At 44.9% G+C, this 22,552-nt stretch overlaps 1 protein-coding gene across 1 annotated transcript; it reads right to left on the reverse strand.

The window, feature by feature from the left end:
- Window positions 1–2,745: 2,745 nt before the first annotated feature.
- LOC140186639 (uncharacterized) lies at window positions 2,746–5,186 on the reverse strand. The gene has a single exon (XM_072241029.1). The coding sequence runs from the start codon at window positions 5,105–5,107 to the stop codon at window positions 3,671–3,673; it is 1,437 nt and encodes a 478-aa protein (XP_072097130.1). The 5' UTR covers window positions 5,108–5,186; the 3' UTR covers window positions 2,746–3,670.
- Window positions 5,187–22,552: the final 17,366 nt, after the last annotated feature.

The following is a 22,552-nucleotide window of genomic DNA, read 5'->3' on the forward strand; positions in this document are numbered from 1 at the left end:
TCTTTGAAAATTCCTTCAGAAAAGTTGATTAAAAACAACTGAGCACTATAATATGCAAACGCTAAAATTAACAAGTTATGGTGACAGTAACTTGGCGATACCGTTTATTGGAGTGACAAAGTGAAAGATCTGTTTGCACCCACAAATTCTGACATCGAAACTGTGCCCATTATTTGATTCATTCAACGTGCGTGTAATTGGATAACAGATTTCCTGATGATGAGTTTAAGAGAATGGTAAGCTTTTGACCCTGTTGCGATTGCAAACGTAACCAGTTTTGAATTTGAAAAAGAATATATTGTATGACTGACAAAAAAAACATCTACTGTAAATATAGTAGCAATACTGTGATGTCAAATTTGTCACTTTGAGAAAGACTACTTCAATCAAGGCATTCACTGCCACGTTCAACTACGTGCTTAGAAAAGAAGAATTTGAATTGTCAGTTCTTGCTGATATCTTCCAAACATCTCAAACTTCAAGTGCACGGCAAATGTAGACTCAGTATTATGAATTCAATCAAATGTACATCCAGAAACTGATTAGAATTGGAACGTTTGGATGATCTAATATACATGGAGACTTATCTTTCATTTGAATGCGTAATTAATCTGGATAATGTTTATAAACAATGGATTTGTAATAAAGAAGAAAAAGTTTACTAAATGTGAAAATGCCACAGTTTTCAGTCAGTGTAAAACTTTCCTGCTCAGAGCTGTGAAACTTTTTTCAGCTAATGCTAGTGAGGAAGACACCGTGAAGGTAATTTGATATTGGTATTTTGCTCTAAATATGATTGCTGAAAAGAATGGCAAACAATGAGGTAATAATTTGGTAAAATAATAAATAACTGCATGGCTTATACACGTCCAAAACTTATCACTGCGTGTTGCCTTTTACATAGTCATATAGTCATGGAACACTGTATCACAGAAACAGGCCCTTCAGCAACACAGTCCATGCCAAACTATTACTCTTAGGACTATTAGTCCCGTCGACCTGCACGTGGCCCATAGCTCTCCACACCCCTCCTATCCAAATTTCCTGTAAATGTTGCAATTGAACCTGTCCACCACTTCCACTGAAGGCTTGTTCCACACTCTCAGTGAAGAAAATCGCCCTCATGTCCCCCTGGCCAGACTTGGGCAAAAACAGACAGAGGCTTGAAGTTTTCCAGTAAGCTTTTCTTCCCTCTCTTTGTCTGTTAAGTACATAGTTAGTGCAGTGAGAATGGGTCATGGGTTAGGATTATGTTCTTTCTGCGAGATGTGTGAAGTCTGGGAGACTTGCACTCTCCTTAATAACTACATCTGCATCAAGTGCACGAGTTAGAGACTGTGCTAAGGAACTGGAGCAGCAGCTGGATAACCTTCAGCTCATAGGGGATAATAAGGAGGTGATAGACAGAAGCTACAAGAAGGTAGACACCCTTAAGTTGCAGAAGGCAGGTACCTGGGTGACTGTCAGGAAAGGGAAAGGGAACAGGCAGCCAGTGCAGAGTACCCCTGTGGCTGTTCCCCACAAGAATAAGTATACTGATTTGGACCGTTGGAGGGTCAACTTACCAGCTGCAACAACTGGATCTCTAGCACCAGACCCTGACGAAGGGTCTTGGCCCCAAAACGTCAACTGTTCCTCATCCAATAGATACTTTATAGTCGCCAAACAATTGATACTAGAACATAGAATCATCACAGTTATATTTGATTCTGCACTTCCCGCTCCCTGGAGTACCAATTGATAGAAAATATTAAAAATTTAAATTATAAATCACAAATAGAAAATGGAAACTAAGGTAGAGCAAAAAAACCGAGAGGCAGGTCTGGATATTTGGAGGGTACGGACCAGATCCGGGTCAGGATCCGTTCAGCAGTCTTATCACAGTTGGAAAGAAGCTGTTCCTAAATCTGGCCCTACGAGTCTTCAAGCTCCTGAGCCTTCTCCCGGAGGGAAGAGGGACGAAAAGTGTGTTGGCTGGGTGGGTGCTATAGATGCTGCCTGGCCTGCTGTGTTCCACCAGCATTTTGTGTGTTTTGCTTGAATTTCCAGCATTTGCAGATTTCCTTATTTTTGCATCTCTAGCACTGAGTCTGGTTGTGCGGCTCAAAAGGGAAGGTGGTGGGAGGAGTGCAGAAGTGATAATGGATTCCATAACTAGAGGAGCAGACAGGAGATTCTGTGGATGTGAAAGAGACACCTGGGTGGTATGTTCAGGGAAGAGGTCCTGAAAAGAGAATATAGTGAGTTAGGTAGAAAGGTGAAAAGCAGGATCTCCAGGGTAGTAATCTCTGGATTGTTGCCTATGCCATGTGCCACTGAGGGTAAGAATAGGATGATGTCCAAGGGTAATACGAACAGCCAAGGAGGACCAAATTGGCTGTTTCTTACATTGTAACGGACTCATTTTTTATATCAGTTTTTACCTTAGTTATTCATATTCATAAATAAAAAGAACAATAAAACAAAGAGAAGTTGGGATGAGGTCACTCAAGCCTGCTCAACCATTCAGAATGATTCAAGATTACTTAATGTCATTTCCAGTACACAAGTGTAAAGGAGAATGAAATAATTGTTACTCTCAATCAGATGCAGCACAAAACAAACACAATAAGAACACAATACTTTAAAAGCACAATAAAATATATAACATAAAGTGCAAAGTAAATTTATTATCAAATTGCATGTTTCAATCCTGACAGTATTTTCCTCATGAGCAACCGCAATAAATATAGCAAGTTTCCACAAGCAATATACTCAATGTCCTGTCCACAGGCATTATGTGTGTGTCAACAGTCAAAGTCAACCTACTTTTTTTCTCTGCCAACTTCGAAATGTTGCCCCTCTGTCATTTGTTGCCACGCATTCTGATTTCCTGATCCTCGCCGTATACTCTTACCCCTACCCCTGTCCAGAGACCAAACTCTGCCCTGTGCTGACCTGTCTCTGCTTCAGTGAACATCCAATGAGGGTTTGGGCCCAAAACATTGACTGTACATTTTTCCATAGATGCTGTCTGGCCTGCTGAGTTCCTCCAGCATTTTGAGTATGCTACTGGTTCTTCTTTCTGCTTTCGCACTTTAGGGGATGGCGGTGTATTGCAACAACCCACCTGTGTGAGACACAGCCCTTTGGAAGCAGTGTAAGTATAATATGTTGAAATGATCAGGGAATAACTAGCAATGTCATTCTTTCTCAGCCCAGAGACTTGACGGACAAAGAACATGTCAGCTCGTCTTCTTTTTCAGTTTGCAGAAAATTCAAGATAAACCTCTTCACCCGACAGCATAACAGCTATTTGGAACCCGGCACCACAAGGAGAGCAAGAGGTGGACATCAGGGATGGATTTAAAAGGACTTTTGTAGAACAGAAGCACTGGTAGAGTCCAGTGAGGCTGAGTAGTCTCCCTACTGTACACAGGGTGTGATGGAGATTCACTAACTAGCTGAGACCGAGTTTAAAATAGAACTATTTATTTGTCACAGATACAGAATATTAAACTCCAGTCCATTAAAGCTGAACATCAGCGGAAGAAACTCCTCCCTTGCCCGGTGACCCAGATGCAGAACTGGGTATGATGAGCAGCAGTAATAATTGCAGAGTTCAACACCAACAGTCTCTTTTGAACATGCACCTGGATTCAGCAACTGTGATGGTCAGCATGCAGCTTATTTAAACAGTTTCCCCAGTGTGAACTCGGTAGTGTGTCACAAGGTTGGACGACTGAGTGAATGCCTTCCCACATTCAGAGCAGGTGAACGGCTTCTCTCCAGTATGAACTCGCTGATGTAGCTTCAACTGAGATGACTGAGTGAATCCTTTCCCACAGTCTGAGCAGATGAATGGCCTCTCCCCAGTGTGAACTGACTGGTGTGTCTGTAGGTTGGATGAGTGAGTGAATCCCTTCCCACACACAGAACAGATGAATGGCCTCTCTCCCGTGTGAACTCGCTGGTGTGTCTGTAAGTGGGATGACTGGGTGAATCCCTTCCCACAATCTGAGCAGGTGAACGGCTTCTCCCCAGTGTGAATTCGCTGGTGTGTCTGTAGTTTGGATGAGTGAGAGAAACCTTTCCCACACACAGAACAGGTGAATGGCCTCTCTCCAGTGTGAACTCGCTGATGTAACTTCAGTTGAGATGACCGAGTGAATCCCTTCCCACATTCTGAGCAGGTGAACGGTCTCTCCCCTGTGTGTATTGACAGGTGTGCCAATAAGTGAGATGATCGAGTGAATCCCTTCCCACACTCTGAGCATGTGAACGGTCTCTCTCCTGTGTGAACTGACAAGTGCGTTTGTAGGTGGGATGAGTGAGTGTATCCCTTTCCACACACACAACAGATGAATGGCCTCTCTCCCGTGTGAACACGCCGGTGTGTCTGTAGGTGAGATGACTGAGTGAATGCCTTCCCACAGTCTGAGCAGGTGAATGGCCTCTCCCCAGTGTGAACTGACTGGTGTGTCTGTAGGTTGGATGAGTAAGTGAATCCCTTCCCACACACAGAACAGATGAATGGCCTCTCTCCCGTGTGAACTCGCTGGTGTGTCTGTAAGTGGGATGACTGGGTGAATCCCTTCCCACAATCTGAGCAGATGAACGGCTTCTCCCCAGTGTGAATTCGCTGGTGTGTCTGTAGGTTGGATGAGTGAGTGAATCCTTTCCCACACACAGAACAGGTGAATGGCCTCTCTCCAGTGTGAACTCGCTGGTGTAACTTCAATTGAGATGACCGAGTGAATCCCTTTCCACATTCTGAGCACGTGAACGGTCTCTCCCCTGTGTGTACTGACAGGTGTGCCAGTAAGTGAGATGACCGAGTGAATCCCTTCCCACACTCTGAGCATGTGAACGGACTCTCCCCTGTGTGAACTGACAAGTGCGTTTGTAGGTGGGATGAGTGAGTGTTTCCCTTTCCACACACACAACAGGTGAACAGCCACTCTCCCATGTGAACGTGCTGGTGTGTCTGTAGGTGAGATGACTGAGTGAATACCTTCCCACAATCTGAGCAGATGAACGGCTTCTCCCCAGTGTGAACTCGTTGGTGTACCTTCAGTTGAGAAAACCGAGGAAATTCCTTCCCACAGTCTGAGCAGGTGAACGGCATCTCCCCAGCGTGAACTGACTGGTGTGCCAGCAGATCAGATGACTGAGTGAATCCCTTCCCACAGGCTGAACAGGTGAACAGCCTCTCCCCAGTGTGAATTGACTGGTGTGCCAGCAGATCAGATGACAGAGTTAATCCCTTTTCACACACGGAACAATTGAACAGTCTCTGTCGCCCCAGTGAACTCACTGGTATCTCTGCAGGTCACCTGAGTGAATGAACCTCTTCTCACACATGGAAAAGTGAACGGCCTCTCACTGGTGTGAATTGTCTGATGTACTTTAACTTGGATTACAGAATGAATCGCTTACTGCAGAAGGAACAGATGAACCCTCGCACTGTGGTGTGAGCTCCCACACACAGAGCAAGTGAATGGCCTCTCCCCACTGTGAACTCTCTGATATGCCTGAGGGTTGGCCGAGTGAGTGAATCCCTTCCCACACTTAGAGCAGGTGAGCAATATCTCTCTGCTGTCAACTCATCAAGTCAAATATCAGATATAGTGAATTTCTTGCACAATCAATGCAGTTGAAGAACTGATCTCGAGTGAACAAATGCTGGCATGTTCTCAGCACCCAGGCTCCAGTGGACTTCACTGAGTTACAACAGAAATCTTCAATTCAGACACAAATCACGTTTCCAGCTGGGATGAGATACTTCTTCATCTCCAAGGATCAACAACTGATACATTGGTGTCACAAAGGAAATATCTGGACAGAGAGAGTAAAAGTGAAGTGTTATTGTGTTTGAGAGATTAAAGATTAAAGTCTGTTACGAGCCTTGTGGCCCATCAGGTCAGTGTGTTTGAGCTTCCCATACTCAAATTATTTGCTGTTTTTAACCTGTAAAAAGATTTACAAAAGACATCAGTGAGTGAAGGACATTTCATATGAGATCATTTTGGCCTCTATGGTGAGCTCTGACATTACACTGTTACAGCCAGATTCAATCCAAGTTGGAGGATAACTCCTCATCTTCTAACTGGGCACAGATCAGGTATCCGGACTGACCATCAGACCATAAGATATATAGCCATTCAGCCTATGGAGTCTGCTCCACCATTCAATCATGGGCTGATCCAATTCTTCCAGTCATCCCCACTCCCCTGCCTTCTCCCCATACCCTTTGATGCCCTGACTAATCAAGAACCTATCTACCTTTGCCTTAAATACACCCAATGACTCGACCATGAAACATTGACTGTTGTTCTGTTTGTATCAGAATGGGCCATTCTGCCCACCTTCAATCTGTGATTTGGCCCAGTTTCTCTCTCTCGCAATTAGTATTATTTCAAGTTCTGGTCATGTCCCACAGCTCTATAAAGAGCTCATGGTATTACATGGCAGCTCCTGGAGACTTTCTCATTACTCTACCCACCCCTTCCCTGCCCAGGTGATTCACGGTGATGAACTCATCAATGGCACCGCCAATGAACATAAAGGGAAGGGCAGTTATCTTTCTCATTGGAGTGTGGCACTTTTGTGACGTGAATGCTACAGGTCACTTACCCAGGACTAAGGTGGTTGATACCTAGGGTTGCCAACTGTCCCATATAAGCCGGGACATCCCATATATTGGGCTAAATTGGTTTGTCCCATACAGGACCGCCCTTGTCCCATATTTGACTACTACTACTCTGTAATCACCAGAGGGCACGCTTCCAGACAGAAGTATACTATGTTATGAACCCCTTCCTGGGACGGTACGTGATGTACTGGGAATCTGTGACTTTGTTTCTGTGAGTGTCAAGCGAGGATCTACCCCAAGAGTATAAAAGGAGCAGCGCAGGTTGCTCCAGGGAGACACTTTGGTGGAGAGTAGTTGTGTTTGGACAGCAGAGTTGTTAGTGAGAGTGAAGAGTGCAAGCTTCAATCAAACCCAAAAGGGAGTGGGTAGTCGATAACGCTGTGCATTTCGGAGGTGACTGACATTTCGTAAGCCAAACGTGGATTTTTGGCACCCACTTTGGTAAACCCCTGCAAGGTCTCGGGTGCGTGGTGACCAGTCCTGGAAAAGGGACATCTCCTGTCAGTTACGTGGTGAAATTCTCACTTTTTGTGGACTCTTCGTAGACGCTTTGAAAAAGACCGCATCGTGAACTCACTTCCACTGTAAAGGTAAGGTGGCCGCTTTGCGAGATCAGCGTTCGAAAGGTACTGCGTGTCTGCCAGGTCGCCTTCGGAAAGGTACGGTGGCCGTTTTTGGTGTATCTCTGCAAGACTCACTAGTTCGTTGTATTTTGAATCTCCGTCTTCGCTACACTTCGAATCCAAAAGTCTCTCCTTTCAATTACCCCGTTAACTTCGTTTTAAGTTAGCGCTTGTTTAATTCTCTATGTTTCTGCTTAAATGTTAATAAACTTCATTGTTTTTCAATACTATCCCGACTCCATCCCATATTCTGCTGCTGCTGGGTTCATAACAGCTATATTTTGCCAATTCCTGCCAAAACAAAAAGTTTCAGTAACGTCTGGTGTTGTTCGGTCAGTTTGGCATGTGCAAATATGGATAAACCTGCAAAAAAGAAAAGACTATGCAGCTATAAAAAGCAAAACAGACGTGGGTTAACCCGTCAGCGGTGACTCGACCTCAACAAAGGCCTTCTGTACTTTATGCTGTTGGGAGTTCTCAATTGGCCATGGAGGTGAGAATGACCTAACTCAGCATGCTTCCACAGAAGTGCACAAGAAGGCCACACTAGCTAAAGGTGCATACAATATTGGTGCATTCTTCGTGAAATCTACTGCGGAAAATGACAAAATCGCGGCAAGTGAAGCCTCGTATGTGTACCGTACGGTTAAACACGGACACAGCTGCAACAGCACCAACTGTCTTGCTAAGCTCAACGCTGCTTTGTTTAATGACTCAAATGTTGTGAAGAAGATGCACTTGGGAAGAACAAAAGATGAGATAAATACAATGAATGTTTTAGGTCCAAAGACTGTGCGGGATATAATGGATGATCTGTCCCCAACCGAAGAAGGTGAGCCCACGGAGCCTGTGTATTTCTCAGTTCCACCGATGCCTCAAACAAGGAAGATAGAAAAATGTTTCCAGTGTGCGTGATATATTTCTGTGTCTGATGGAGCGCAGTGTAAGTTACTTGACTTTTATGAAGACAGTGATGAAACTGCAAATGGCGTACATCAAGCTCTGATGAGCTGTCTGGAAAATTATGAACTGGATATTAGACACATCACAGCCTATGCAGCAGATAATGCCAATGTAAACTTTGGAAAACACCACTCAGTTTACCAGTTATTGAGCAGTGCCAACAATCGCATTCTGAAAGCTAATTGCCCAGCTCACATAGCTCATAACGCCTGCAAGCACACCTGTGATCAGATGTCAGTGGATATTGAGACAATTGTTCTAAAGGTCTACAGCCACTTCTCAATATCTGCTTCCGGAAGAGAGGAACTGCATTCATTTTTTGCCTTTGTTGACATTGAGTGACATGAAATTCTGCGTCATAGAAACATAGAAACATAGAAAATAGGTGCAGGAGTAGGCCATTCGGCCCTTCGAGCCTGCACCGCCATTTATTATGATCATGGCTGATCATCCAACTCAGAACCCCGCCCCAGCCTTCCCTCCATACCCCCTGACCCCCGTAGCCACAAGGGCCACAAGGGTCATGTTTGCACACGATGGCTCTCTCTTCATCCGGCGGTCGAACGTCTCCTGCAAAGCTGACCAGCTCTTACGTCATACTTCAGGTCCCTTGAGACCTGCCCTGTGGCACTGAAGAGGATTTTTGCGGATGAAGAAAAAACTGGAGCTACTGAAATCTATCTGTGCTTTTTCCACAATGTGGGGTGTGTTTTTGACCAACTCGTAAAAAAGCTGGAGGAAACAAAGCTCTGCATCATAGATGTTTACGAGGAGGTCTGAAAGTTCAAAATGAAGATGCTTCAGTGGAAACAGGACAGCTTTCTTGGATACCAGACCAAGCAGCTGATGGACAAACAAATGCCAGCACAAAGGTCCAAGCAGCAACAGGACTTTGTGAAGTTCTATGACTATCATTACATACATTGACAAGTGGTTTGATTTCTTCCCAGAAAATGTAATGATGAAACTGAAACTGATCAGCCTCTACGAGGAGCTCTCCTTCACTGACCTGGAGCAGGTGCTGGCTGTCCTCAAAATGACAGAGACAGTCAATATGGACCAACTCTATGAAGAGTTTTGTGCTAGTCGGGAGGAAATACAGAAAGCCAGACAGGATACCACAAAATCCACCAGTGAGAAGTGGGTGGCAGTTTTCCAAAACACAGGGAAAGCCAACTTGATCAACATGTTCAGGATTGTCTCATTTGTCCTCAGTGTGCCAGGCTCAAATGCCTTTGTAGAGATGACCTTCTCTCTGATGACCATTAAATGGTCAGACTCAAGAAACAGATGCAGCACAGAGCTGATCAAAAATGAACTTCAGATATCTGTGAACTGTGACTTGTCATGTAAGGACTTCTCTCTGGCTGTGTGAAAGGACAAAGGACTGCTTGAATCAGTCAAGAGCAGCAAGAAATATCCATGGAAAAAGTAGACTTGGTGAGTCCCACCTCTCTTTTCCTCTTTTGCAGTGATTATATGTCTACTCTATAGGCACATACAGATAGGGTTATTTGGTGTTATTTCATGTCTGACTGGTAGTCAGATTATGCTCTGTATTATGCTTTGTTATAATTTGGTGTTACATTTCATATGTAACACTGAAGATATGTATACATGGTTCATATATTGGATTTGTTTACCTATTCAGGGTTGTTGTGTTCCCCCCCCCCTTTTGAAAAAGGTCCCTGTTACCATCTACTAGCTGCCAGCCCCCTCAGTCACTTCATCCCGGGCCTGCACCATACCCACACCGCCGCGGCATGCCACCTTTTGTCCCTTATTTGGGAGTGAGAAAGTTGGCAACCCTATTGACACCACGTACCCAGACAGAATGGTACAAGATATGTTCTCATGGGTAGAAAGGTTCAGAACAACAGGAGATAGAACAGATGTTATTTTCTCAAGAACTAAAGCTAATGTAAAGAGTTTGTTCTTTTTCATGCAGCACTAATTTCTGCGCCTTGTAAGGCATGAAAATGCCCAACGTTCCCTCTCAAGGCCTCTCATGGTCTGAGTCGACGTTCCCTCCCTCCCCTCCACTAATTTACATTTTCATTAACTGCAATGTAGACTCTTCATCCGAGATTAACTCAAAACTATATTTTAGATAGTGTCTGGATTTTATCTTTGGATTTAGGCAATATCTGCAAGATCCATCCGTTCTCATTTCCTTCGCCTGCGCTTCCAAACACACCCTACGGAAGGGAACGCGCTGCAGGTGCCACCCATGGGCCACGGCTCCCTCGATACACAGACAATCTCACGAACCTGTCTGTCCGAAACGGTTCCTAGTGATTCCCATACGGTTCTGAATGACACCAACACCTTCGATCATCAGCAGAAAACTCCCCGGGGCCCGGCTACGGGTCGTGGGGCTGAGAGAAAGGGAAAGGACCGGGACCGATCTGGGATGCAGGCCACAGTGTATCCGAAACTAACAGCAATTGTCCCTCAGACGCCAGTGCAGACGAACCCCCGCCTAATACCCTACTCCTACCTGCTGCACACCCTCCGGCACCATTTGTTCATTGGGCGCATGCGTTCTTTTCGGGAACCTGCCTGCATCCTTTACGTCTGCGCATTTGAGTGCTGGGGGTCACCTATAGCTAATTCTCAACCGCTGCGGTTTCTGGGTATTTAAGCTGCCATAAGTGGCTCCGCGCCACGTGCCTCAAAAACAGTTTTTTTTATGAAGAAAACTCAGAAGCTACTTTAACGTAGCAAGCTCCCACAAACAATATACTCAGTATCAACAGTGTGTCAAATGTCAAAGTCCAATTGTCTTACAAAAAAAGATTCAGCAGATGCTAGAAAAATACACACACACACAATGCCGTGTGAACTCAGTAGGTCTTGCAGCATGTAAGCAGAGGAATAAACACTCTAGGTATGGTGAAGGGTCTCGTCCAAAACATCAACTGTTTTGTAACATTGACATACTCAACTATTCATGAAATGCTGTCACATGTATATGAATCACTGTTGTAGGAAAGCAGCATTCATCATCAAGGATCCCCACCAGCCAGGCCATACTGTCTTGTCACTGCTGCCATCAGGTGGAAGATAAAAGAGCCTCAGGACTCACCCCACCATGTAACTCTCCCTCAACCATCAGTCTTTTGAACAATAGAGGATAACTACACTGAACTTCACTTGCCCCATCATTGAAATGTTCCCACAACCAATGGACTCACTTTCAAGGACTCTTTGTCTCATGTTCTTGTTATTTATTAATACTTATTTATATTTGCATTTGCACAGTTTGTTGTTTTCTGCACTCTGGTTGATCTTCCATTGATCCTGTTATAGTTACTATTCTATAGATTTTTTTAAGAGTCTGCCCACAAGAAAATGAATCTCAGGGCCGTACATGGTGACCTACATGTACCTTGATAATAAAATTTACTTTGAAATAGGAACAGCTTCTTCCCCTCTGCCATCAGATTTTTGAGTGGACAACAAACCCATGAACAATTACTTATTTAATTTACGTACTTTCTTACTGTAATTCAATTTTAATAATTATGTATTGCAATGTACTGCTGCTGCATAACAAAAAATTCACGACATATGCTGGTGGTATTAAACCTGATTCTGATTCTATTCCTGATTCGCAGATGGTGCCTGATCCACTGAGTTCCTCCAGCATTTTGCAGAAATAAGCAACATTTTTCAGTTAATCAGTTTCCAAATGGTGCTGATCTTTCACTTTTTACCACATCTTTCTGGTCTGTGTCCTTCCTCCTTGTAAACCCGAGCCCCCATCACTTTCTAGAACCCCAAAGCATTGACTTCTTCTGGCCCCTTTTTTCTTTCTGACCCTGCTCCATTGAAGATTTACCCATCATTCTGCTGTCATGCTTTCAAGGAGAACTGTGTATTGCAACAATCCAACCGTGTGAAGCACAGCCCTTCAAAATCAGTGAAAATGACCCAAAATATTGGAAAGAGCAGGGAAGAAGGAGTTTAACCATTCATGATCTTCTTCCTTGGGACAGAGGCTGAGGAAAGATGAATATTTGGGACAAAACCCCCATAGCTGATCTCAGAACCCACTCAACCCCATACGCCTGCCTTTTCACCATAACCTTTGATGCCCTGACCAATTAGGAAACTATCAATTTTCACTTTAAGTATACCCACACCCTTGGCCCCCACAGCTGTCTGTGGCAAAGCATTCCACAGATTCACTATTCTGGCTAACACAAAATCCTCCTTACCTCTGTTCTAAAGTGCTGGTGAACTGACAGGCACAGCAGAAATGATGTGCTGTTGTGTTTGAGATTTCCACACACAAATCCTTTGCCTTTTCCACCCTGTAAAAAGTTTACAAAGGATATCAATGGGTGAAGGACAACATTTCAGCAGATATAATTAGAGTCGGCACAATTTGGAGGAACGACACCTCATCTTCTCAATAGACACAGTTCAAGCATCCGGGCACAACATGAAACTCTGTCTTCCTCTGTGCATCAGGAAGGGTTATTTCTGCCTTTCATCAGTCTGTGACTTGGCTCAGTTTGTCCCTGTCTATTAATAGAGGTTCACATTCTGGGCATGTCCCACAGACCTACTAAGAGCACTCGCTTTTTACATGGCTGCTCTGGAGACTTCTTGATTATTGTGACCCTCCTGGAATTTGACAGTGGTAAACTCAATTTCGGCTGTGCAATTGAACCTCCGGAGTAGGTGATTCGGCTTTCTCATTGCAGATTGACATTGGGTGGCACTTTGGTGGCGTGAATGCTAGTGGTCACTTGTTACCCATTATTATGTACTGGGAATAGAACAAAAACGTGGTCTCAGAGCAGAAGGTCAGAACCAGAGGAAATTAAACAAAGAAGATTTTCTAAATGAACAAAGGCAATACAAGGATTTTGCTTTTTTCTATGCAGTGTTACGTACCCTGTAACTGGGTTGCCAAACCAGCAGAAATGGATCACTCAGTTGGAGTCTGGATTACTAGAACTAAGAAAGTTTTATTAAAGAAGCAAGCAACACAGTACTCTAATCAAAAGGATAATAAATGCAACAGTTCAGCAATGATAAACACACATGTACACAGAATTAAGATAACAGGATCAATCAAGCTCTATTGTTGTCTAGGGGTAAATGACCAGTTTCAAAGTGACGCAAAGTTCAGTTCAATTTAGTTCAGTTCAGTTCGCAGTAATCGCTGCTGTGGCAATTTACAGTGGGGGGAAGGAGAGAGAGCAAAACGAATGAATATTCAAGGCTTCCACACAGACCTTCGCAGTCAGCTTTCGGGCGAGTCCTTTGTGATGTCATCTGAGGTCACCGACTGTGACCCCTCTGTTTCCAGATACAATCGTTTCCCTGCGGTGAACCTGGCACCCAGGCAAGGGTGGACACACACCAGGTTCCCGCCGATCGTGCCTTTCCACCCTGTACGTCTATGGCCCGGTACTTCCCACCGACTTGTGAGAGGCGCACCGCTTCCAGGGTCTTGTTACCTCGGGTGTCGTGTGTGTCCTGCCTTAGCGAACCTGTCCCTTTTTATCTCCCTGCTGGGGTATCGCCTGTCCATCACTTCAAACAGTTCAGGGTTCAAAGGGGGAGCCGATCTTGACAGCTCTCCTTCCTTCATTAACATCTCCAAATGCTGCTCCACTGTTTTCCTTATCTCTCTCCTGAAGACAGGTGGCAGACCAACTGCTGATTCCACTGGTGCCAGCCCAAGCCAGCTACATCTTAATCTATGTGTATTCTTGTCATACTTCCCCCCTTAAGGATTTTTATCGGGAGGGGGTAAAAATTACACACATGAATACATTATTTGATACACACAAATACACATCTTTATCAGCTATTTGGCTAATACAGCAAATTTGAAGTTGTCAACACCTGGCAGACAGTCAGCCATCACATTTCCTGTTCCTTTTATATGTTATTAATAATCCCTTAGACCAGGCTCCAACTTTGCAAACTTCATAGTGGCCAAAAACACTGATGAACTGCGATCAATGTAACCTCTCATTGGGTTTCGTCCCGGACCACAATAACAAGGGTCGTCCCATTCCGACTTGGTTTTCTCTCGCAAGGGCTTAGTAGGAGGGGGAGGGGTAGTGACCGCAGAGTTATTGCAAAACTTCCTACAGTACCCCACCATCTCCAAAAGCCTTCTGAGGGCCCTCTTGTCTGTCGGGGTTGGGATATCAGTGATAGCCCGCACTTTAGCTTGCATCGCTGCCAGCTGCCCCTGTGTCACCACAATTCCCAGGTAAGTGACCTTCGTGTGGCCGAACTCATTTTTTTCAAGGTTCACTATCAAGCTGGCTTCAGACAGCTGTATTACATCGCCAATACACACCTCTGTGTTCGTCAGCCCTTTAGTCACAGAATTACTCATTCTATATGATTGTTGCTCACCAGGCTAACCTAGTATAACAGACACCACCCAACGTCCCAGTTCTTTGCATCGCCTCGGGACAACGTGTGTGAGTCGTTTAATTACTTCTCCTAAAGAGTCGCTTTGTTCGGGGATTAAGGGAGAGACCTTATCAGCAGAGCTGGCCAAAACAATAGCCTTCTCCCATCTGGTTGATACCATACTCGTCTTTTCAAAATGGTTTTCTTCTCTTATCAGGGGGACCCTAGCTTCATTGATTTCCGCGCTAACACCGACTAGGTTTGTTAGCATATCAAAAGTCTATGACCGTCTCAGTTCACGTCGATCATAATCAATAACATCCTTCCTCCTGGGCAGCCGGTAAACCTCTTTCATGATTCCACCAACTGCTTCCTCCAGCACCGCAAAATGTCCACCGGGGGGTACCTTGTGGGCCAGGTTAAAAACCTTATCCCCATAACTCTTTTGCACCACCCCCCATTCCTCATCTGCGGGTACGGTACTTGGTTTCCCTGTCTTCCTTAGCACTTCCTCCTCCACACAATAGCCTACTAGTTCCCTTGTTAATTCTGTGTCAGGGAGAGCCGTCTCTGCCAAAACCATCAGCCCCTCATCTCGCTCCTGCGCCTGCACAAATTCTTTCCTGGCTAATGCTAAGTCTGTCTCAACTCCCTCATTCCCTCTTGTCTCACTACACTCCTTCTTTTCACTTTCTACCCCCTTCTCGTACAAGGCTGGCAGAAACGTCTCAGCTAAATTTACTACCGCAGTCCCGTGATGAACCTGTGAGTCAATGGGCGGGGCCTCAATGCTGGCAGGCTGACCTGTCAATCTCACTGCTTCGAACACGATTCCCCCGGCGAGGTCATTACCGAGCAAGACTTCCACGCCTTTCATCGGTAATTCGGGCCTCACCCCGATCGTGACTAGTCCAGAGACCACGTTGCTTTGTAAGTGTACCTGGTGCAAAGGGACTGACTCTGTCCCTTCCCCAACACCTTTGACCTTTACCTCCCCAGTCTGGGTCTCTGAGCTAAACTCTAATACACTCTTCAGTATCAGTGACTGACACGCTCCCGTGTCTCTCCAGAGCCGCACTGGAACTGATTTTAACCCCTCCTTCACTGACACCAATCCGGCTGAGATAAACTTCTCGCGCCCTTCCTGAACTTTGGCAGACCTGTCCTTCCCTAGCGGTTCGTTTACCAGCTCGATACAGCCAGTCAAAATCGCTGTTTTTCCTTTTCCCGTCTCCTTCTTTGGGGCAAGGCACCTGGACGCAAAGTGTCCGACTTTCCCACAATTATAACAGACGACCCCAGGAGATTTCCTACCAGACTGCTCCCGGTCTACCTTATCCTTCTCGTTAGTCCCCGGCTTACTTTCTGACTTTTCTGGCGGACTCTCCCCGCTGTCCTGACTACCCTTCTGGTAGCCTTTACTCGGGGCAAACTTCATTTTATGCGTCAACACATATTCATCCGCTAACTTAGCAGTTGCGGCTAACATGGCTGCCTCTTTTTCATCTAGGTAGGGTCTCATACCCTCAGGGACACAACCTTTAAACTGCTCAATCAGGATCAGCTGTAGCAGTCTGTCATAATCCCCCTCTGCCCTCTTCGAGGCGCACCAACGCTCACAATACGTCTGCATCTCACGGGCAAACTCTAAATACGTGCGGTCCCACTGCTTCCTCGCATTCCGGAACCTCTGCCGGTATGTCTCCGGGACCAACTCATAAATCCTGAGGATGGCCTCTTTCACCACCTCATACCTCTGGGCATCTTCCGCGGACAAAGCTGAGTAAGCTTGTTGGGCTTTCCCTTTCAGTACACTCTGAAGCAAAACAGCCCACTTATCCCTCGGCCAGTCCTGACTTGTAGCAACTTTTTCGAAATGGAGAAAGTACCGATCCACGTCGGTATCGTCAAATGGGGGAACCAGCCTAACCTCCTGGGTCGCCCGGAACCCTCCACCTTGGTTCGGCACGGGCCCCTGCTCTGCCCTTATCTTTAACTTCTCCAGCTCGAATTCCCTTTCCCTCTGTTTCTCCTCTCGCTCCAGCTGTCTCTCTCTCTCTCTCTCTCTCTCTCTCTCCTGCCGTTCTAACTCTCTCTCCTGCCTTTCTAACTGTTTCTCTTTCTCCTGCCTTTCTAACTCTCTCTCTTTCTCCTGCCTTTCTAACTCTCTCTCTTTCTCCCGCCTTTCTAACTCTCTCTCTTTCTCCCGCCTTTCTAACTGCTTCTCTTCGTGTTCTAACTGCCGTACCCGGAACTCGTGCTCGAGTCTCAGCTTTTCAAGCTGCACCTGTACCGCATCTCCAGCAGGCTTTTCAATAGACACCACCTCCAGCTCGCCTTGGGGAAACACACCTTTAGATACATAGTGCTCTACGATAGCTCTGTGTATCTCCTCTCTCCTCATTGTCGACTTCCCCTCAGCAAGATTCAACCATTTGGCCACAGCTACCAATTCCGATTTCCTGGCATCCTCTAATGCCTCCAAAGTCGGCGCCTTTATAATTTCCTCAGCCTCCATTTCTGCTGTTTGTCTTTTCTTTCTTTCGGGAATTTTGACCCAATCAATTTATTCCGTCCCAAATTTAGCGTTCAAAATCGCGGACGAGAACCCCACTTATGTTACGTACCCCGTAACTGGGTTGCCAAACCAGCAGAAATGGATCACTCAGTTGGAGTCTGGATTACTAGAACTAAGAAAGTTTTATTAAAGAAGCAAGCAACACAGTACTCTAATCAAAAGGATAATAAATGCAACAGTTCAGCAATGATAAACACACATGTACACAGAATTAAGATAACAGGATTAATCAAGCTCTATCGTTGTCTAGGGGTAAATGACCAGTTTCAAAGTGACGCAAAGTTCAGTTCAATTTAGTTCAGTTCAGTTCGCAGTAATCGCTGCTGTGGCAATTTACAGTGGGGGGAAGGAGAGAGAGCAAAACGAATGAATATTCAAGGCTTCCACACAGACCTTCGCAGTCAGTTTTCGGGCGAGTCCTTTGTGATGTCATCTGAGGTCACCGATCGTGACCCCTCCGTTTCCAGATACAATTGTTTCCCTGCGGTGAACCTGGCACCCAGGCAAGGTTGGACACACACCAGGTTCCCGCCGATCATGCCTTTCCACCCTGTACGTCTATGGCCCGGTACTTCCCACCGACTTGTGAGAGACGCACCGCTTCCAGGGTCTTGTTACCTCAGATGTCGTGTGTGTCCTGCCTTAGCGAACCTGTCCCTTTTTATCCCCCTGCTGGGGTATCGCCTGTCCATCACTTCAAACAGTTCAGGGTTCAAAGGGGGAGCCGATCTTGACAGCTCTCCTTCCTTCATTAACATCTCCAAATGCTGCTCCATTGTTTTCCTTATCTCTCTCACTCCTGAAGACAGGTGGCAGACCAACTGCTGATTCCACTGGTGCCAGCCCAAGCCAGCTACATCTTAATCTATGTGTATTCTTGTCACAGCAGCATTAAGGCATCCATTAGTCTTGCAAGACCATGGATCTGCGCCTGAAAAGTCTTCACTCTCCAGGACGCAGGCCTGGGCAAGGTTGTATGGAAGACTGGCAGTTGCCCATGCTGCAAGTCTCCCCTCTCCATGACACCGATGTTGTCCAAGGGAAGGACAAGGGCCGATACAACTTGGCACCAGTGTCATCACAAAGCACTGTGTGGTTAAGTGCCTTGCTCAAGGACACAACACGGTACCTCGGCTGGGGCTCGAACTCACGTCCTTCAGATCGCTAGTCCAATGTCTTAACCACTTGGCCACGTGCCCACATTAAGTATGTCTAAATTCACTGTGAGGTAGATCCAGTAATTTTTAGTTTCAGTTTCAATTATGTCCATAATCTACCAAACTTTTCATATGAGATCATTTGAGGTCCCATCATTATTCAATTTTCACCCTCTGATTCAATAGGCAAAAATAGATACTTCACTTCAGAATCAGAATCTGGTTTAATATCACACACACAAGATGCTGGAGGAACTCAGCATGCCAGGCAGCATCAAGAGTAAACAGTCGACATTTTGGGCTGAGACCCTTCGTGAATCCTGATGAAGGGTCTCAGCCCAAACAATTGACTGTTCAATCTTTTCCATTGATGCTGCCTGGCCTGCTGAGCTCCTCCAGCATTTTGTGTGTGTTGCTTTGGATTTCCAGCATCTGCAGATTTTCTCGTGTCTGGGTTAATATCACTTACTTCTACGTCCTGCAATTTGTTGCTGTGAGGCAGGGAAGAAACTGTTTGTAAATTGTTGAGTATGCATCTTCAGGCTCCTGTACCTCTTCTTCAATTACAGTAACAAAGAGAGAGCATGTGCTGGATGGGTGGGTGCTTAGTAATGTTTGAAAGGCTCCTTGGAAATTTTTCAAGCGAGATTAACTCAGAAATGGATTTTTAGCCAAAATGCAAATTTTTGCATTAGAAAGCTGGAGATCAGCAGTGTCTGAGAGATGAAGGAGAAGGATTTTGGCATGATGATCCTCATAAGTCAAGGCAATGAGTTTGAAAGTGTGTGGTGTGTTCCTACCAGATGATGGTGAAACTGTACTTGAAGTTTTGCTCAACCTGCTCCAGAGAAGATATAATTAAACAGGCAAGGAATTTATTCCTTGGCTAAGACAACCTCTCTCTATAACTCAGGTCCTCTAGTTGTGGCAACATCCTCAAAAATATATACTGCACTCTTTCCTGTTTAAATATATTTGTCGTGGAACAAGGTGATCAACACTGTACACAGTACTCCAAGTTTAGCAAGTGCATATGTCATGGGGAGAGGCAAAAAAGGGGAAGTCCCAGGAAGGAGGAGGTGAAGGAGAAGGGGAAGCCCTGATGGTGAGAGGAGAAAGTGACAGCCCTGGGCTGAGCGGAAGGATGAGGGCATCTCATACATGGAGGGGTTGTTGAAGAAGAGGGTGTCCCAAACATGGGGGTGGAGTTGGTGGGCTGTTCCAGAGATCGGGGCGATGAGAGACACAAGAAGACCATAAGGTATAGGAGCCAATTTACACCATTTCATCAATCAAGTCTGCTCCTCCATTTCATCATGGCTGATCTGTTATTCCACTCAGCCTTCTCCCCATATCCCTTCATGCCCTAATCAATCAAGAATCTATCAACCTCTGGCTTAAACATACATACAGACTTGGCCCCCACAGATGCCTGGGGCAATGAATTCCATAGATTATCCACTCTCTGGCTAAAGAAATTCTTCCTCACCTCCATTCTAAATGGACACCCCTCTATTCTGAGGCTGTATCCTCTAGTCTTAGACTCTCCCATGAAAGAAAACATCCTCTCTACATCCATTCTATCAAGGCCTTTCACCATTCGATAGGTTTCAATGAGGTGAAACCTCATTCTTCTGAATTCCAGTGAATACGGGCCCAGAGCCATCAAACAGTTCATATGACAGTCCATTCAATCCTGGAATCATTTTCATGAACTTCCTTTGAACCCTCTCCAGTTTCAGCACATCCTTTCTAAGATAAGGGGTCTAAAACTGCACACAGTACTCCAAGTGAGGCCTCACAAGTGCTTTATAAAGTATCAATATTACATGCTTGTTTTTTTACTCAAGTCCTCTTGAAATTAATGCTAACCTTGCACTAGCCTTTCTCGCCACAGAATAAAACCTATAAATTAACCTTGAGGGAATCCTGCACAAGGACTGCCAAGTCTCTTTGTGCTTCAGATTTTTGTATTTTCTCTCCATTTAGAAAATAGTCAAAGCTTACATTTATTCTACCAAAGTGTATGACCATACACTTCCCGACACTGTATTCCATCTGCCACTTCTTTGCCCATTTTCCTAATTTGTCTAAGTCCTTCTGTAGTCTCTCTACTTCCTCCAAACTACCTGCCCCTCCACCTTTCTTCATATCATCTGCAAACTTTGCAACAAAGCCATCAATTTCATCATCCAAATCATTGACATATAATATGAAAAAAACTTCCCAACACAGACACTTGTGGAACACCACTAGTCACTGGCAGCCAACCAGAAAAGGCTCCCTTTATTCCCATTGTTTGTCTCCTGCTAATCTGCTACTGCTTTACCATATGAGAACCTTTCCTGTAATACCATGGGCTCATAGTTTGTTAAGCAGCCTCATGTGTGGCACCTTGTCAAAGACCTGCTGAAAATTCACGTATGCAACCTCAACCAATTCTCCTTTGTCTATACAGCTTGTTATTTCTTCAAAGAATTGCAACAGATTTGTCAGACAAGATTTTCTCTTGAGAACACCATGGTGACTACATCCTATTTTATCATGTGCCTCCAAATACTCCAAAACCACATACTTATCAATCGACTCTAACATCTTCCCAACCACTGAGGTCAGACTAACTGGCTTGTAATTTCCTTTCTTCTGCCTCTCTCCCTTTTTGAAGAGTGGAGTAACAGTTGCAATTTTCCAGTCTTCAGGAACCATTCCAGAATCTAGTGATTCTTGAAAGATCATTACCAATTCCCCCATAACTTCTTCAGAGCTTTCAGTTTCCAAAGAACCTTTATTGAGTAATGGTAACTTCACACACTTCATGACCCTTGACACCTGGAACTTCCATCATACTGCTAGTGTCTTCCTCAGTGAAGAGTGATGCAAAATACTTATTCAATTTTGTCTGCCATTTCCTTGTCCTCCATTACTACCTCTCCAGCATCATTTTCCAGCAGTCTGATATCCACTCTCATCGCTCTTTTACACTTTCTTTATCTGAAGAAACTTTTAGTATCCTCTTTAATCTTATTAGCTAGCTTACTTTTGTATTCCATCTTTACCTTCTTAATTACTTTTTAGTTGGTATTTGAAAGCTTCCCAATCTCTAATCTTTGGGAAGAGATGACATAGATGTGGAAGTTGTAGAGTCTCCATAGGTTGAGTTAAGAAATAGCAGGGGTAAAAGGACCCTAATAGCAGTTGTATACAGGCCTCTAAACAGCAGCTGGGATGTGGATTACAAATTACAAAAGGAGATAGAAAAGGCGTGTCAGAGAGGCAGTGTCATGATAATCGTTGGGGATTTTAACATGAAAGTGGATTGGGTAAACTACGTTAGTACTGGACCTCAAGAGAGAGAATTTGTAGAATGTCTAAGGGATGGGTTTTTAGAACCGCTTGTTGTTGAGCCCACTAGGGGATCGGCTGTGCTGGATTGGGTGTTGTGCAATGATCTAGAGGTGAGAAGAAAGCCTAAGGTTAAGGAACCCGTAAGGAACAATGATCACAATATGATCGAATTCATATTGAAATTTGAGGGGGAAGAAAATAAACTCCAATATGTCAGTATTTCAGTGGAATAAAGGAAATTATTCCTTTATTCCAACGACACTGCTGCCAAGATGTATGGGTCCTAATGCCCTTCCCTTGGACAACATTGGTGTCGTGGAGAGGGGAGACTTGCAGCATGGGCAACTGCTGGTCTTCCATACAGCTTTGCCCAGGCCTGCGCCCTGGAGAGTGAAGACTTTCCAGGCGCAGATCCATGGTCTTGCAAGACTAATGGATGCCTTAAATTAAAAGGAAATTATTATGGCATGAGAGGGGAACTGCCAAAGTTGACTGGAAAGAGACATTTGCAGGAAAGACAGCAGAGCAGCAATAGCTGGAGTTTCTGCGAAGAATGAGGGAAGTGCAGGACAGATATATTCCAAACAAAAAGAAATTTTCAAAGGGAAGAAGGACACTACCGTGGCTGACAACTGAAGTCAGAGCCAAAGTAAAAGCAAAAGAGAGGGCGCACAAGGAAGCCAGGGCTAGTGGGAAGATAAAGGATTGGAGAGTTCTTAAAAACTTGCAGGAGGAAACTAAGAAGGTCATTTGGAAGGAAAAGATGAATTATGAGAGGAAGCTGGCGACTAATATCAAAGAAGATACTAAAAGCTTTTTTAAGTATAAAAAGGGTAAAAGAGAGCCGAGGGTAGATATA

The sequence above is a fragment of the Mobula birostris genome, chromosome 23 (assembly GCF_030028105.1).
Source record: "Mobula birostris isolate sMobBir1 chromosome 23, sMobBir1.hap1, whole genome shotgun sequence".
NCBI classification, from domain to species: domain Eukaryota; kingdom Metazoa; phylum Chordata; class Chondrichthyes; order Myliobatiformes; family Myliobatidae; genus Mobula; species Mobula birostris.

What these genes read in the sequence shown, in the direction of transcription:
- LOC140186639 (XM_072241029.1), bottom strand. Translation starts at nt 5,107, where the DNA reads ATGCCGTTCACCTGCTCAGACTGTGGGAAGGAATTTCCTCGGTTTTCT.